General features: G+C 47.3%; 1 protein-coding gene across 1 annotated transcript; it reads left to right on the plus strand.

Moving 5' to 3' along the window:
* The first annotated feature begins 8,717 nt into the window (after positions 1-8,717).
* Positions 8,718-13,779, plus strand: LOC125942385 (uncharacterized). The gene is made up of 2 exons (XM_049660551.1): positions 8,718-9,271; positions 11,799-13,779. Exons 1-2 carry the CDS (start codon positions 8,802-8,804, stop codon positions 13,402-13,404), a joined length of 2,076 nt encoding a protein of 691 aa, XP_049516508.1. The 5' UTR covers positions 8,718-8,801; the 3' UTR covers positions 13,405-13,779.
* The last annotated feature ends 611 nt before the right edge of the window (positions 13,780-14,390 follow it).

Below are 14,390 nucleotides of genomic sequence, written 5' to 3' on the forward strand. Positions count from 1 at the left end.
GGGGTAATGGCTGGGTTTGCTGGCCATTAAGTCTTTTCAACCCATTCCAGACTTTCGCTTCCTGCGTGTAAGAGTTTATGTTTGAGAGAAACCTCTCCCAGCTTACCCTCTTTGCCTGTCTGCGCATCCGCCTTCCCTGTGACTTGACGTCCTTGAACGCAACGATATTTTCTGCAGTTGGAAATCGGCGCAATATGCTCCATGCTTTGTTTTGTTTCTTTCGCGCTTCCTTGCAGTCGTCGTTCCACCAGGGAACCCGTCTTTTAGATGAGGTGCCCTTTGTCTGAGGAATACATTTCTCTGCTGTGTCTACAATAAAAGCAGTAAAATACGCTACGGCGTCGTCTATGTTAAAATCACTGATAAAATCCGATGATATGCAGGTTGACTCTTTAAAACACAACCAATCTGCTGCTGGTAGTTTCCATCTAGGAGGATGCGGAGGACCATTTTCTTGTTTTACCAAGTTTAATGTCGCAGGGAAGTGGTCACTTCCAAAAAGATTGTTTATGACACTCCACTGCAGGTGGAGGTAAAGAGTCGGAGAGCCAATAGCTAGATCTATTGAGGAATATGAATTGTAATGTGTGTTGTAGTATGTTGGCTCTTTCTTATTGAACAGGCAAGCACCGGACGTCACTAGAAAGTTTTCAATTAGTCGACCTCTCGAGTCACACCGGGAGTCTCCCCACAGAGTGTTGTGCGCATTGAAATCGCCAACGACCACGTAGGGTTCAGGGAGCTGATTCATTAGGCTGTGAAGTTCTGCCTTGCTAAGGTGGTAATCCGGTGGTATGTAAATGGAGCAGACCGTAACCAATTTGTTGCAAATAATTGCTCGAACTGATACTGCCTCTGGTGTTGGGCTGCTGAGCACGAGGTCGCGGGATCGAATCCCGGCCACGGCGGCCGCATTTCGATGGGGGCGAAATGCGAAAACACCCGTGTACTTAGATTTAGGTGCACGTTAAAGAACCCCAGGTGGTCCAAATTTCCGGAGTCCCCCACTACGGCGTGCCTCATAATCAGAACTGGTTTTGGCACGTAAAACCCCATAATTTAATTTTTTTTAACTGATACTGCCTCGAGAGGCGTCTGAAGGACTAAGTGCCGACAAGCTACTGACTTGTCAACAATTATTGCTACGCCGCCAGATGGGGCGTTAGCATTATCACGATCTTTGCGGAAGATGGCATATTGCCGCAGGAAATTTGTTTGCGTTGGCTTTAAATATGTCTCCTGTACACACAGCACCTTTGGATTGTATTTGTGTAGAAGTTCTTTAACGTCATCGAGGTTGTGCATAAGACCTCTCACGTTCCTGTGTAATATTTGTGTATCCATATTGTTTGTGTTCTTGTGCTGCGTGTCAAGAGGAGTCAAGTGGCTTACAGAGCCTTTCCAGGCCCCGTAATCCATGGTTTGTCTTTCTTGGAGCGGTCGCGAGATTCGCGCCGCTCACAAGGCGCTGGGTGCGCCGGCTGGCTTGTAGTTGTGTCCATCGACTCCTGGGAGCCGTTGTACTTCCGCTTATTCGAGCGGAGAGTTTTCGGGGTTAGCCTTGCCTCAAAAAGCAGGGCCTTGGAGGCCACCAACCCAGAGGTCGACGGGCCTTCCTTAAGAGATGGCGCGGCAGCGATGGCGGCTGTCGCCTGGGGGGCTGGTGGCACCGGCGCGGCCACACTCTTTGTGGACCGGGCCGATGCCGGAGTCTGCTGCGACGTTGCGCCCTTGCGCGTCGCATCAGCATACCCTGTGGTATGGAAAAAAGAAACACGTTTCCGCGCTTCCTGAAACGAGATGTTCTCCTTGATTTTCAGTGTGATTATGTCTTTTTCTTTTTTCCATGTGGCGCAAGTTCGAGAGTATGCTGCGTGTCCACCGTCACAGTTGGGACAGTGGAGCGTGCCGCTGCAGTTGTCGGATGCGTGTTCGTGTTCGCCACATTTCGCACAGGTCAGTCGGCCTCGGCAGTTTTGCGAACCATGGCCATATCGTTGACATATGAAACATCTTCGGGGATTTGGGATGTAAGGTCTGACTCGAATTCTGGTATATCCTATTTCTAGGGTTTCCGGTAGCTCACTCGACGCAAAGGTGAGGATCAGATGTTTAGTTGGAATATCCTGGTTGTCCCGCTTGTTCTTTATTCTTTGCACTTGGATCACGTTGTGTTCTTTCCAGCCCTCCAGGAGCTCTTCCTCACTTAGGCTTAAGAGATCTTCATCAGAGATAACTCCTTTACTTGTGTTCATTGATCGATGCGGGCTAACAGTGACTGGCACATTACGGAATGCTACCAGATTTGAAAGTTTGTCGTGCTGTTGAGTGTCGCGAACCTCCAGAAGAAGGTCACGACTGCTCATTTTCGTCACTTTGTAGCCATCACCTAGTGTGTCGGTGAGACATTTGGCCACAGTGAAAGGTGAAATGGTTCTTACTGTCTTTTCAGGGTCTTGACTGTGTATCACATGGAAGCGGGGGAACGTTTCTTTGCGCTGGCTGAATAGTTGAAAAGTTTCTTCGGTGCGTCCTTTTTTAAAGATAGGACGATCATGAAGTGGGGGGAATGACATCTTAACCATAAAGGACTGATTCGATTTCGGCAGCTAGGCCAGCCGCCCACCACCGAGCCCAACATGGGGACTCTGCGAGACCCGAAGGAAACGCAGATGCCAGCTGTACGTAGCTACTATAACCTAATATAGAATACCCAAGGTTGGATGAAATACACCAGGTTAACACTTGCTGCCTGGGAAAATTGGAAGTAAATGGAAGAGAGAAGAGGACAGGAAAGATTGAAAGTGAGAGAGAAAGACGAAGGTTGGAGGGAGAGAGAGACAGGAAATAGCAACTACCGATTTCCCCCGGGTGGGTCAGTCCGGGGGTGCCGTCTACGTGAAGCCGAGGCCAAAGAGGTGTGTTGCCTCCGCCAGGGGGCCATAAAGGTCCAAACACCCGGCTTCGGCTCAACCTCCAGGATCCCCTTTTCCCCGGACACGGCTAAGCCGCGCACGGCTAGACGCTGAGGGTCCAACCCCCATGTGCTCGGGTCCGTGCTGTCGCAACACACCAAACGCCTACTTCCGCAGACGCCCCTGCGGGATAAAGGGTTCTGTAAGCTAACTTTCTTTTCTTAAACACACAGCACAAAACTCTTTTTAATATGGACACTCAAATAATTCATTGGAACATCAGAGGTCTGCTTCAAAATCTTGACGACGTTAAAGAACTCCTCCGCAAGTTTAGCCCCAGGGTGCTGTGTGTTCAAGAAACACACCTCAAACATACACAAACAAATTTACTCAGACAATATGCTATTTTTCCTCAGACCGCGAGGACACTGTCGTGTCATCCGGTGGTGTAGCTATCATAGTTGACAGAGTTGTTGCCTGCTGGGAAATAAAACTTCGTACACCCCTAGAGGCAGTTGCTCTCCAAGGGGTGCTGTTTGACAAGCTAGTCACTATCAGCTCTATACACATCCTTCCCAGTTATCACCTTAATAAAACCGAATTTCAAAACTACATAGATGACTTCCGGCTCCATACATAGTTGTCGGAGATTTGAACGCATACAACACATTGTGGGGAGACTCGCTGCGATGCGAGAGGTCGCCTAATCGAAAACTTTCTCTTTTCCTCAGGAGCATCTATACTCAATAAGAAAGAGCCAACGTACTACAGCGTGGCGCATAATACATACTCCTCCATAGATTTAAGTATTGCGTCGAGTACACTAATGCCGTACCTGGAGTGGTTCGTTATCAAGAACCCTTTTGGGAGCGACCACTTCCCAATTATATTAAACTTAACAAAACAAGATGTATGCTCGCCACACATTCGCCGATGGAAGGTGGACACAGCTAACTGGGAACGTTTCCGAGAACTTAGATATTTAAGCACGGACGATATTGCCTCCTTTAATATAGAAGACGCTGTGGCGTATATAAGAGGCTTTATAATTGACGCTGCCACGAAATGCATCCGTGAAACTAACGGACTTACGAATAAACGTCGCATCCCGTGGTGGAATGAAGAATGTAAACAAGCACGGAAAAATCAAAACAAAGCTTGGGGACGACTTCGCGACTCTCCAACTGCCGAAAACTTGATTAGTTTCAAGCAGATAAAATCCCAGGGTAGAAGGACACGCCGACGTGCTAAAAGAGACAGTTGGGAGAAGTACATCTCCAGTATAAATTCTTACACGGATGAGACAAAAGTGTGGAATCGAGTTAATAAATTAAAAGGCCGGGAGGTACACCCATTACCCTTAGTCAGTACCCACGGTGAGAGCCTGGAAGACCAGGCAGGTTGTTTGGGCGAATACTTTGAACATGTATCCAGTGCGTGCCATTACGCACAAACATTTCTCAGGTTCAAAGAACACGCAAAGCGAAAGCCCCTTGATCGAAAATGTTCAAAAAATGAAGGTTACAACTGCCCATTCAGCCTAGTTGAACTTAAAGCTTCTCTTACTTGCTGCAACAACTCGGCGCCAGGCGGCGATCGTGTCATGTATGAAATGATTAAGCACATGCATCCTGAAGCGCTGAAAACACTCCTGTGCCTTTTCAATGCCATGTGGTCGGCTGGGTATATCCCGTCCTCGTGGAAGGAGGCTATAGTCATCCCCGTGCTTAAACAAGGCAAAGACCCGTCCCTAGCCAGCAGCTACAGGCCAATAACGCTAACAAGCTGTCTGTGCAAACTGTTTGAAAAAATGATCAACAGGCGCTTAATCTGTTTCCTTGAAAACAACAAATTACTAGACCCCTTCCAACGTTGTTTCAGGGAAGGTATGTCCACAACAGACCACCTTGTTCGCATTGAGTCTTATATTAGAGAAGCTTTTATATATAAGCAGTTCTGTCTTTCAGTGTTCCTCGACCTAGAAAAAGCTTACGACACGACATGGCGCTACGGCATTCTCCGAGATCTCTCTGCGATGGGTGTCCGTGGCAACATGTTAAACACAATCGAAAGTTACCTATCTAATCGCACATTCCGCGTAAGAGTGGGTAACGCTTTTTCTAAGTCTTTCATCCAAGAGACCGGTGTGCCACAGGGGGCGTGCTTAGTTGCACACTATTTATTGTAAAAATGAGTTCCCTGCACACAGTCATCCCACGCACTATGTTTTATTCTGTTTATGTCGACGATGTGCAGATAGCCTTCAAGTCATGCAATATTGCCATCTGCGAACGACAAGTGCAGCTGGGAATAAACAGATTGTCCAAATGGGCAGATGAGAACGGTTTTAAAGTAAACGCCCAGAAGAGCACTTGCGTACTCTTTACAAACAAGAGAGGCGTAACGCCTGTCACAAGTATACAAATCAAAGGAGATGCGCTCTCTGTGAGCAGCGAGTATAAGTTTCTAGGAATCATTTTAGATTCCAAGCTTACATTTATTCCTCATATTAGGTATCTGAGGGGAAAATGCCTGAAGACAATGAACGTTCTAAACCTTCTGTCGCGCAGAACATGGGGTAGTGATCGAAAGTGTTTGCTTAACTTGTATAACAGTCTTGTCCTCTCACGGCTTGATTACGGGTCTATAACTTATAATTCTGCAACGCCAAGTGCATTAAAAATACTAGACCCCGTTTACCATCTGGGTATCCGCCTCGCGACCGGTGCTTTCCGAACAAGTCCGATCCAGAGCCTCTACGTAGAGTCGAATCAGTGGTCACTCAATCTACAGCATTCATATAGCAGTTTCACGTATTTTCTGACAGTACAAACAAACACTGAACATCCTCCTTATTCAACTATAAATGACGTGACCGCTACCACACTCTTCCATAATCGACCGGCAGCGAGAAAGCCCTTCTCTTTGCGCGTGAGGAACCTCAGTGAGGAAATGGGTGTTCCAGTTCTTGAACATTGTCTTATGGCTCCAGCGAAACTGTTACCACCATGGCAGTGGCAACTCATAGATTGCGACACATCATTTGTAGAGGTCACGAAAAACGGACCAGAGGCACACATTAAAATGCACTTCTTAGAGCTTTAATCCAAGTACTCATGCGCAGAGTTTTACCCAGACGCTTCTAGGCCACATACCTGCGTGTCGTATGCAGCCGTCGGCCCATCCTTCTCGGAATCCGGTGTACTGCACCCGGAAACGAGTATCTTTACGGCTGAAGCCCATGCACTATTGTCGGTCGTGAACCATATAAGGAAATCAAAACTTCAAAAAGCAATTATATTTACAGACTCCTTAAGCGTCGTGAAAGCCCTGATGTCACTCTGCAAACACAAAAATCCTGTACTAACTGAGCTATATTCCATCCTATGCGGAGCGTATATATCAAACCGGCATGTAATTATATGCTGGGTGCCGGGTCATAGAGGCATTGAGGGTAATGTTCGAGCAGATCAAATGGCCACATCTGTTACATCTCAGGCTATTAACCCTACAACTGCTGTTCCTGCAACAGATTTGAAGCCTTTCCTGCGAAAGAAACTGCGAAGCCACTGGCAACGCTTGTGGGACGCTGAAATAAATAATAAGCTTCACGTCATTAAACCACAGTTAGGTTTCTGGCCTCCCACAACGAAAACACGACGAACTGATGCCGTATTTTGTCGTCTCAGAATAGGACATACATATGGCACCCACAATTTTTTGCTTACTGGTGATGAACCACCAACCTGTGGTAGATGTGGTGAGAGGCTGACCGTCCTCCATGTCCTCGTGGAGTGCCGGGAAGCCGAAACAGAAAGAAAGAAATATTTTCCACAAGCGTACCAATATCATGTCCCGCTTCACCCCATTATGTTTCTTGGTGAAGAACCGCTTTTTAATGCCAAAGCAGTCGTCAAATTTTTGAACGATGTGGTCCTGCATGTTATTAGCCCAACTATTTCGTAGCGCATCCTCTCTCCAGATGATGCCGCTGTGATAGTAGTCTTTTATAGCACATGCCTCCAGGCCCTTGTGGTTCAAGGGCTCTGTTTAGGCAGTAGTGCTTCTTGCCAATTACTGCATTTTAAATATTTTAAATATTGTATTCTTCTTTCTCAATGCATTCTTCATTTCATATTACACCTCCTTAGTCATTGCCATGATTTTAGTACATGTATATTTTTACGCACTATACAGCGATTATTTTAGGCCCATTTACAGCCAGGCCTCATCTACTTCTCAGAATTCTTTGCTCCAATGCAAACTCACAAACACTGGCATGGCGATACTTGGCCCTTGAATCATTAAACACCATACATCATCCTCATCAACACTGTCGTTGAAAAGAAAAGTGTACAATCATTGCATTCTAGCGGTGCTAACATATATGGGGCAGAAACTTGGAGGTTAACAAATAAGCTCGAGAATAAGTTAAGGACCGTACAAAGAGCGATGGAACGTAAAATGTTAGGCCTAACGTTAAGAGACAGGAAGACAGCGGTGTGGATCGGAGAGCAAACAGGGATAACCGATATTCTAGTTGACATTAAGAGGAAAAAATCGAGCTGGACAGGCCATATAATGCGTAGAATGGATAACAGGTGGACCATTAGAGTTACAGAATGGATACCAAGAGAAGGGAAGCGCAGTCGAGGACGGCAGAAAACTAGGTGGGGTTTTATGAAGTTAGAAAATTTGCAGGCGCAAGTTGGAATCAGATAGCGCAAGACAGGGTAATTGGAGAACGCAGGGAGAGACCTTCGTACTGCCGTGGACATAAATACAGGCTCATGATGATGATGATGATATATTACAAGTTCACTGCAGTCACCTCGTTTCGTTCGCAGACAATCGGCACAATTGGCTAACAGTGAAGCGCCGAAACGTACATTTCAATGCGTGGCGCGGCCGCCTATTCACACTAATTTGGCAATGGTACTGCCACCTATAGCTCTATCTTGTGGCCAATAACGGTGCCATACTCACCGGGATTTATATTAATAATAAAATTAATAATAATAATAATATTAAAATAATAATGTTTATATTTTGTTATCACACTGATGAAGGAAGCTGTAGGTAAAAGCTGCACAAACAAAATGGCACGTCAATATTAGTTCTCGCCTTGCCATACGCTGGCAATTCCTCAATACACAGGGTGTCCCAACTATCATGCACCTTGATTAAAAAATATGCAAATGCCACATAGCTGGACAGAACCAAGGTAATGTTGTTTGCTGTCGCTTGGAGATACTCAGATTATTTTTTGTATTCCATCTAATTACTTAATTAGTCCTAATACATTAATCAATCAACTAATTAATATTGTAATTAGATGAAAAGTGTCAGTAAGAAAAATGGGGAGCAACATGAAAAGCTCCCGATACAGCTTTCAAAAAGCCGACGATTTTTTAATCTGCGCGCCGACGAAAGATGCAGAATCCCCGCTTAGAAAACGAGCCGTCTTGTTACGGTCAGATAGCGCGTCCGACGTTATACATTTTAGTTTATAGACAAGCTTTTCGTTACTAAGAAGCCAATGATGTCACTAGTGCGCAGGCGCATATGAAGAGGAAGAAAAAAGTCTTATGTCTAGTCAAGTAGCTTCAATTCGTGGCTATGAAAATTTGTGGCTTAGAAAGTTTTCGTATACGACGGTAAGAGGCTCAGGGCCAATCCCGCGTGCCTGCCAGAACTACAGCGATTGCATTGTATAGTCAGCGATTGGCACGTTTATCTGTGCGACGTGATCACCTGGAGGGGGTAACATACATCGTCTCGGCTCCCGACCGGTGAAAGGGTGTGTAAGCACTGGGAATAGACGCAGACTGGCTCATTGCTAGAAAGCCGCTGAACGCCCTTGGACGGCCACCGCTACATCCCGCCATGGGCTACAGGATAGCCACCGGTCTGGAAGGGTTGGGTTTTGACGGACTCAACCTAAGCTTCGCTGGATTAGGCATCAGCATTCCTTGCACGGCGGGAGGCGCTGGTGACGCCGATGGCGGCATTCCAGTGTCTTGCTGTCACATTCTCGAACGGCTATCCGCATGGAATCGCTTCCTCTGGCACGTCGGCTTGCAGCTGCGAGAGCTCACGGCACCTGGAGAACTGTCCCTTGTGCGGGTCGTCCACTGGGGCAGCGGCGGACTCCAGCAAGAAGTGCGCAGTCGCGACGCACGGTTTCTCTTCTACCTGCTCTTGGTGCGGCATTGTTGCGTCGTGAGCGTTCACCTCGACGAAGTCATCTGCGAAGGAAGTGGGCTCGGCGAGTACCGAGAGCAAGTCGTCTCGGCGCTTCAGCAAAACACAAGTCTGAGGGCGTTGACCCTCGGTGGCCTATTCGGTGACTACAGGTACGCGTGCTTCGTCAGCACTGACTCTTGAAATAGTTGGTATTTCATTAGTGCTTGAGTTTTGCGTGATTCATTCGCAGTCAAAACAGGACAATGTTCGGGGGAAGTTCAAGGCTTGAAACTATGAACAGAGGCCGAACAAGGGATGACTTAAAATTAAGCCAACGTTGCTACAAGGAAGGACTTGTCTTCATTGCGACAACTCGTAAGGGATTTTCCCTGAGGAAGGCAAATGCGTTTGTGGAAACGTTGGCCACTGATTGTGCGGTGAAAGGTGAAACGTTGTTTCACCTTTCACCGCACAATCTTTCTGACCACTGGTCACACGTTATCGTGATATGTTAGGTCCACTGCGCACGTGCCGCCTATACGTGGCACGGCTGTAGACATGCCGATAAATCTACGCTTTAGCATACAGCCACCGCTTGGCGTGCTTGAGCGCAGACGCAAATTAATGGGGTGAAGAATTTGAATTTTTGGGCGTTCCATGCCGTCTGGTCAAACAAACAGGTCACCTCGCAAAATGCCGATGTTTTGTCCAGAGCGTCAGATGACACTACGCGATGACTGATTCTGCCGTTGGTTTCTTGCTGTCATTACGCAGAGCAAGTAGCGAGGATGAATTCGGATCAAGGCGGGCTTTGTAGCCGCTGCAACGTTGTTATGCAATCATCGTAACCAGAAGTAGCTTGTGTTCAAGTTTGCAGCACTTAATTTAACCACATACATATCAAATCAGTTCTGCGGAATCCCGCAAGGTGGGCAAAAGTTATTAAAGGAGAAAACTGTCATCCACCCGAATGCTTTACGAAGCTAGAATGGCAATTTGATTCCCTTGTAGCTTCGTGTTACATTTAGGTAGGTGACATATTTCGCTTTCTCACACAGACACAGAGAGAGAAACAAGTAGATCGGTCGAATGCCAGCGCTCGTCCCGTCTACTTGTTTCTTTTGTGTGCTTAAAGTTTGCGCTCCAACCATGAACGCAAGCTCCAGCTACCAACTATGCCGCCTCACCGCATCGATAACCAGGGGCAGTGCACGCCACAGTACGTGCATGCGCAGACCTCGTTTGTCCGTTTTATTAAATTCTTCTCACGTGATCGGGTGTTGCGCACATCAGATTCTTTCCCAGACGAGTTGAACTCTTTCCTTACCGCTAGAAATGTGCTCATTTTCTGTCCTTTTATGTTATAACGTTTATTTCAAGACATACTATACTCAACGGAAACCGGGATACATGAAAATGTAGCTTGATTACTAGTGTGTTGAATGAATGGAAAGCTGTAATAATTGTTAAACGTTTTCGAGAATTCTTAAGTGAGGCACCTAGACACCTGAGAGGCACCTGAAGTAAGTGAGGCACATGAAAGTAATAATTCGCTATTTTAGTATAAGTACTCAGTAAAAAATGTGAAATATACAAAATATGGCACCTCGCTTTTAGTTTCCCACTTTTGTTCGTGAGACCCCGCAAAGAAATGTTATGCAGAGATGTGGGCGTCAATACTAGTTATAGTGATGCCCAGGCTATGCGGAAAAGCAGTAGCTTCGAAAATGTACGGATGGGCGAGTACGTATTATGCAGGAGCATTTGGTTTCACTAATGGCAGTAGGCACCTGGTTCCTTTTTACTTTTTCTTATTTTTACAGCATTTTTTAGGCTCGCGAAGCAATGGTTGTCAGGTTAGGGAACGTGTAGAAGCCTCCTAATTATTGTATATTGCATTAGGTAGCTTTTCTGTTCAATCAAGCTGGTCTAGTCCGCGTTCAACTGGCGCTGCAGCCTCCATGTGCTTTGTGCAGTTCCTGTACTGCAGAGTTATGTGGATTGTTGCACAATATTGTACAGTAATGAATAAGGGCACTAGCCCAGGCGGTGTTAAAAATGTAAGATTAGACTGCCAGTCACGCCTCAGTCATCGGTCGGTCTGAAATAGACTCCGTGCTCTTGCGTGAGTGAAAACCCCACACGACGGAAAGGATTGGTCGCAATATATCTTCTATGTACATATGCTGTCGAAACGCTGATGGATTAAACCAATGGTTGGTGAGAAAAGTAATGCACTGGATATTAATCGAACACAATCGTCAAAATAGCCCGAACTAATGAGTATCTAATGTTTTAGCCATCGTGAACAGCCTATAGACGTCAGATTGGAAAATTAGACAACCCAATAGAAGCTTCTGGCGTCACTGCTGTCGTTTGAGCTTTGGTCGACTCCGCAACATAATTTTTAAAATTTGCGTACTTTTATTGTGGAAGCGCTACGACCATTGCAGGCTAGTTTCGGCGATACCTTCAATCGAAGTTTTAATTTTCCCAGACAACCCGATGTACCACAAATTGTCAAATCTGAGCAATAGCAGAAGCTCAATCGTCATTTTGATGGTGCATATGGCATTGCTTGTACAAGTCTTCCAACAGAAATGTTTAACAGCTTGTCTAAAAACTGCAGATCAAATTGATCGATTTATATAGGCGCGGGAAGGAAAGAGTTAACCAACTTGTCGCCTCCCTGTACAGGTGCATTCGGGAGGACATGTTCAAGGCGATGGCAACTATGACGAACCTGCGAGAACTGGGCATCTCGGGCACCGGTGCAATGCCCTCAGACCTACTGGACGCGATTTGTCCGCTCCTGGTGGACACGATGAGTCTGACCACTCTCTCGCTGCCGGGACTCGTTTTTGGCGCGGAAGACGGGCGGCGCCTCCTCGACGCGCTTCGGCACAACGACACAATCGCGAACCTGTCCTTGCACGGCAGCATTGTTCATTCGTATCTACCAAACGGAGTGTCCAGGTTCTCCCGTTTTCTGAGCACCAGTATTCGGCTGTGCTCTCTGAGCGTGGACGGTGTGCATTCGGATGCAGCAAACACGTACAACGAGCTAGCATGCATGACCACAGCGCTCGTCGTTTGCGGCATGCTCTCCAAGCTGAAACTTGCCGGCTTCCTTCTGAACGCCGACTGCGCGAGCCTGTTTGCCAGTCTCGTGTCTCGGAAGGGCGGGCTCCTCGCACACCTCGACATTAGCGGCTGCCACTGGAGAGCGGAGTTGTGGCCTCGGGTCGGCGCTAGACAGATGCACTTGGAACAACCAGGTCCCGCCTTCTACAAACCCATTTGTCCCTGGCTTCAGGGGTTTGACAGTACGCGGGTGGAACTCTCGTTTCTCGCGCTCAGCTTCGCGGGACTCACGCCAGAGGACCTCGGAGCCCTCTTAAACACCGCTGCCACCGTTGAATCCCTCGGGACCATCTCGGTCAGTAACGTGTCAATGTGCGAACTCAAGGAAGTTTGCCAAGTCATCCGGGAGAGCGGAACGAGCGACCGAGTCCGTATAGAAGGCGAATACATTGTCGACTCGGCGGTACTAAATATGCTCCAGGAGTTTCCAGAACGGTTACGCCACGTGGTCATCAGTTCGTTCAGCGAGCCGAGGCCGGAGGCTTTCGGAAACGCTGTTCAGCTGGCGTGCTCCTGGTACCAGCTGACTACGCTCAGGCTGCTCCTGACGCAGAGTGTTCTAAGCGATGTCGCCACGGTGCGCTTGTTGAGCGAGTGCTTGAGCACTACTACCGGGTTAACGGAGCTCGAGCTGAGTGGATGTTACAAGACAGACCTCAGCCGCTCTCTTCGAGCAGCAGACAACACTCACAGCGTTCTTCTCGAGGCTATCTTTGACAACCCGGGCGTCCGAGTGCTGCAAATCACCGGGTTCCGTCTAGGCCGGGCCAACTTGTGGTTCCTGGCTGACGAGGTGGTCACCAGCGAGACGCTGTGCGAAGTCTCCTTCGCATCCTGTGACATATTTGAGAACGAAACGTTTCTTCAGTTCCTCGCTGCAGACTTCCGCGAGAACAAGTTGATCTTGCGATTGCAAGTTTTGGAATCTGTGGACGAAGAAACGCGAGACGAGCGGTTTGTCCTCGAAGATCTTCTCAGTCGCAACATAGGATACGTCACGTGTGCGGCACACTTTATAGTCAATCGCGTCCACTTGGCGCGCTGCGCTGAAGCCTACGCGACCGTATCGCACAGCGCAGCCCTGAATGAAAAAATCCAGCAGCTCACGTCCGTGAAAGATGCCGAAGCGAAGAGCATGATCCGAAGCATCCTGGAGTAGTCGCGAACCATTCTAAGGAATTTTTTGGATGTTGTGATTTTTAGCAAGTGTCGCGTGTAGTATCAGACAAAGAGGGCCGCTGCGTTCTCTGCTATACTATGTTTCCTCATTATTCAATCGTTTAACATTTGATTGTCTTGTTCCGCGTTTACGTGTGCATGTCCTCATCTGCCTATTGGTACTATCCTTGAGTGAGTGGTACGTTGCGTATTCAGCGCTGTGGTCTTCGACAATTAACAACTATCTGCTCTTCCATTCCATCAACCTGCTTTTCTACGAAGATGAGTTCGCCACTAGTTTTATATTTTAGTCTCATAGGAGTCTATTATTAGCAATGTTACCCATGTTCATTGCTATATTACCGGTTTGCCTGTTCTTCACCCCACACTTGATTTTAGCTTCGACAATGTCTTATATTTTTAGAAAACTCTGAAATAAATGCACGGAGTGTTTCCATTGACATGCCTCTGGGACCGTTTATATTCTAAGAGAGCTAGGTTGGACGCAGGTTTACATGCTGGACATCAAACGTCTTGGAAGCCACGCACATACTTCCGTGGAATTGACAACCTTCCAATTATCGCGCCAGCGTCGACTGGAGAGCCGATCCGCGCCGAATGACTGATCTGCGAAATGGTCGAGTGCGCGCAAATTTCGGCGATTAAAGATTAGTATATACCGCAACCGTATATATCGGTGGACAATAAGAGTTACAGAATGAATACCAAGAGAAGGGAAGCGCAGTTGAGGACGGCAGAAAACTAGGTGGGGTGATGAAGTTAAGACATTTGCAGGCGCAAGTTGGAATCAGCTAGCGCAAGACAGGGGTAATTGGAGATCGCAAGGAGAAGCCTTCGTCCTGCAGTGGACATAAATATAGGCTGGTGATGCTGATGATGTTGATGATATACCGCCATGCATCAGCTTGGTGTTTCCAGCGCCAACCGTTGGCAAACAAAAAAAAAGCGCCGCCACTCGTTCGTTCG

The sequence above is a fragment of the Dermacentor silvarum genome, chromosome 1, assembly GCF_013339745.2.
Source record: "Dermacentor silvarum isolate Dsil-2018 chromosome 1, BIME_Dsil_1.4, whole genome shotgun sequence".
In the NCBI taxonomy this organism is placed as follows: domain Eukaryota; kingdom Metazoa; phylum Arthropoda; class Arachnida; order Ixodida; family Ixodidae; genus Dermacentor; species Dermacentor silvarum.

Coding starts and splice junctions, on each gene's coding strand:
- LOC125942385 (XM_049660551.1), top strand. CDS start 8,802: ATGGGCTACAGGATAGCCACCGGTCTGGAAGGGTTGGGTTTTGACGGA. Junction 9,272..11,798: donor GGCCTATTCGGTGACTACAG/GTACGCGTGCTT, acceptor CTCCCTGTACAG/GTGCATTCGGGAGGACATGT.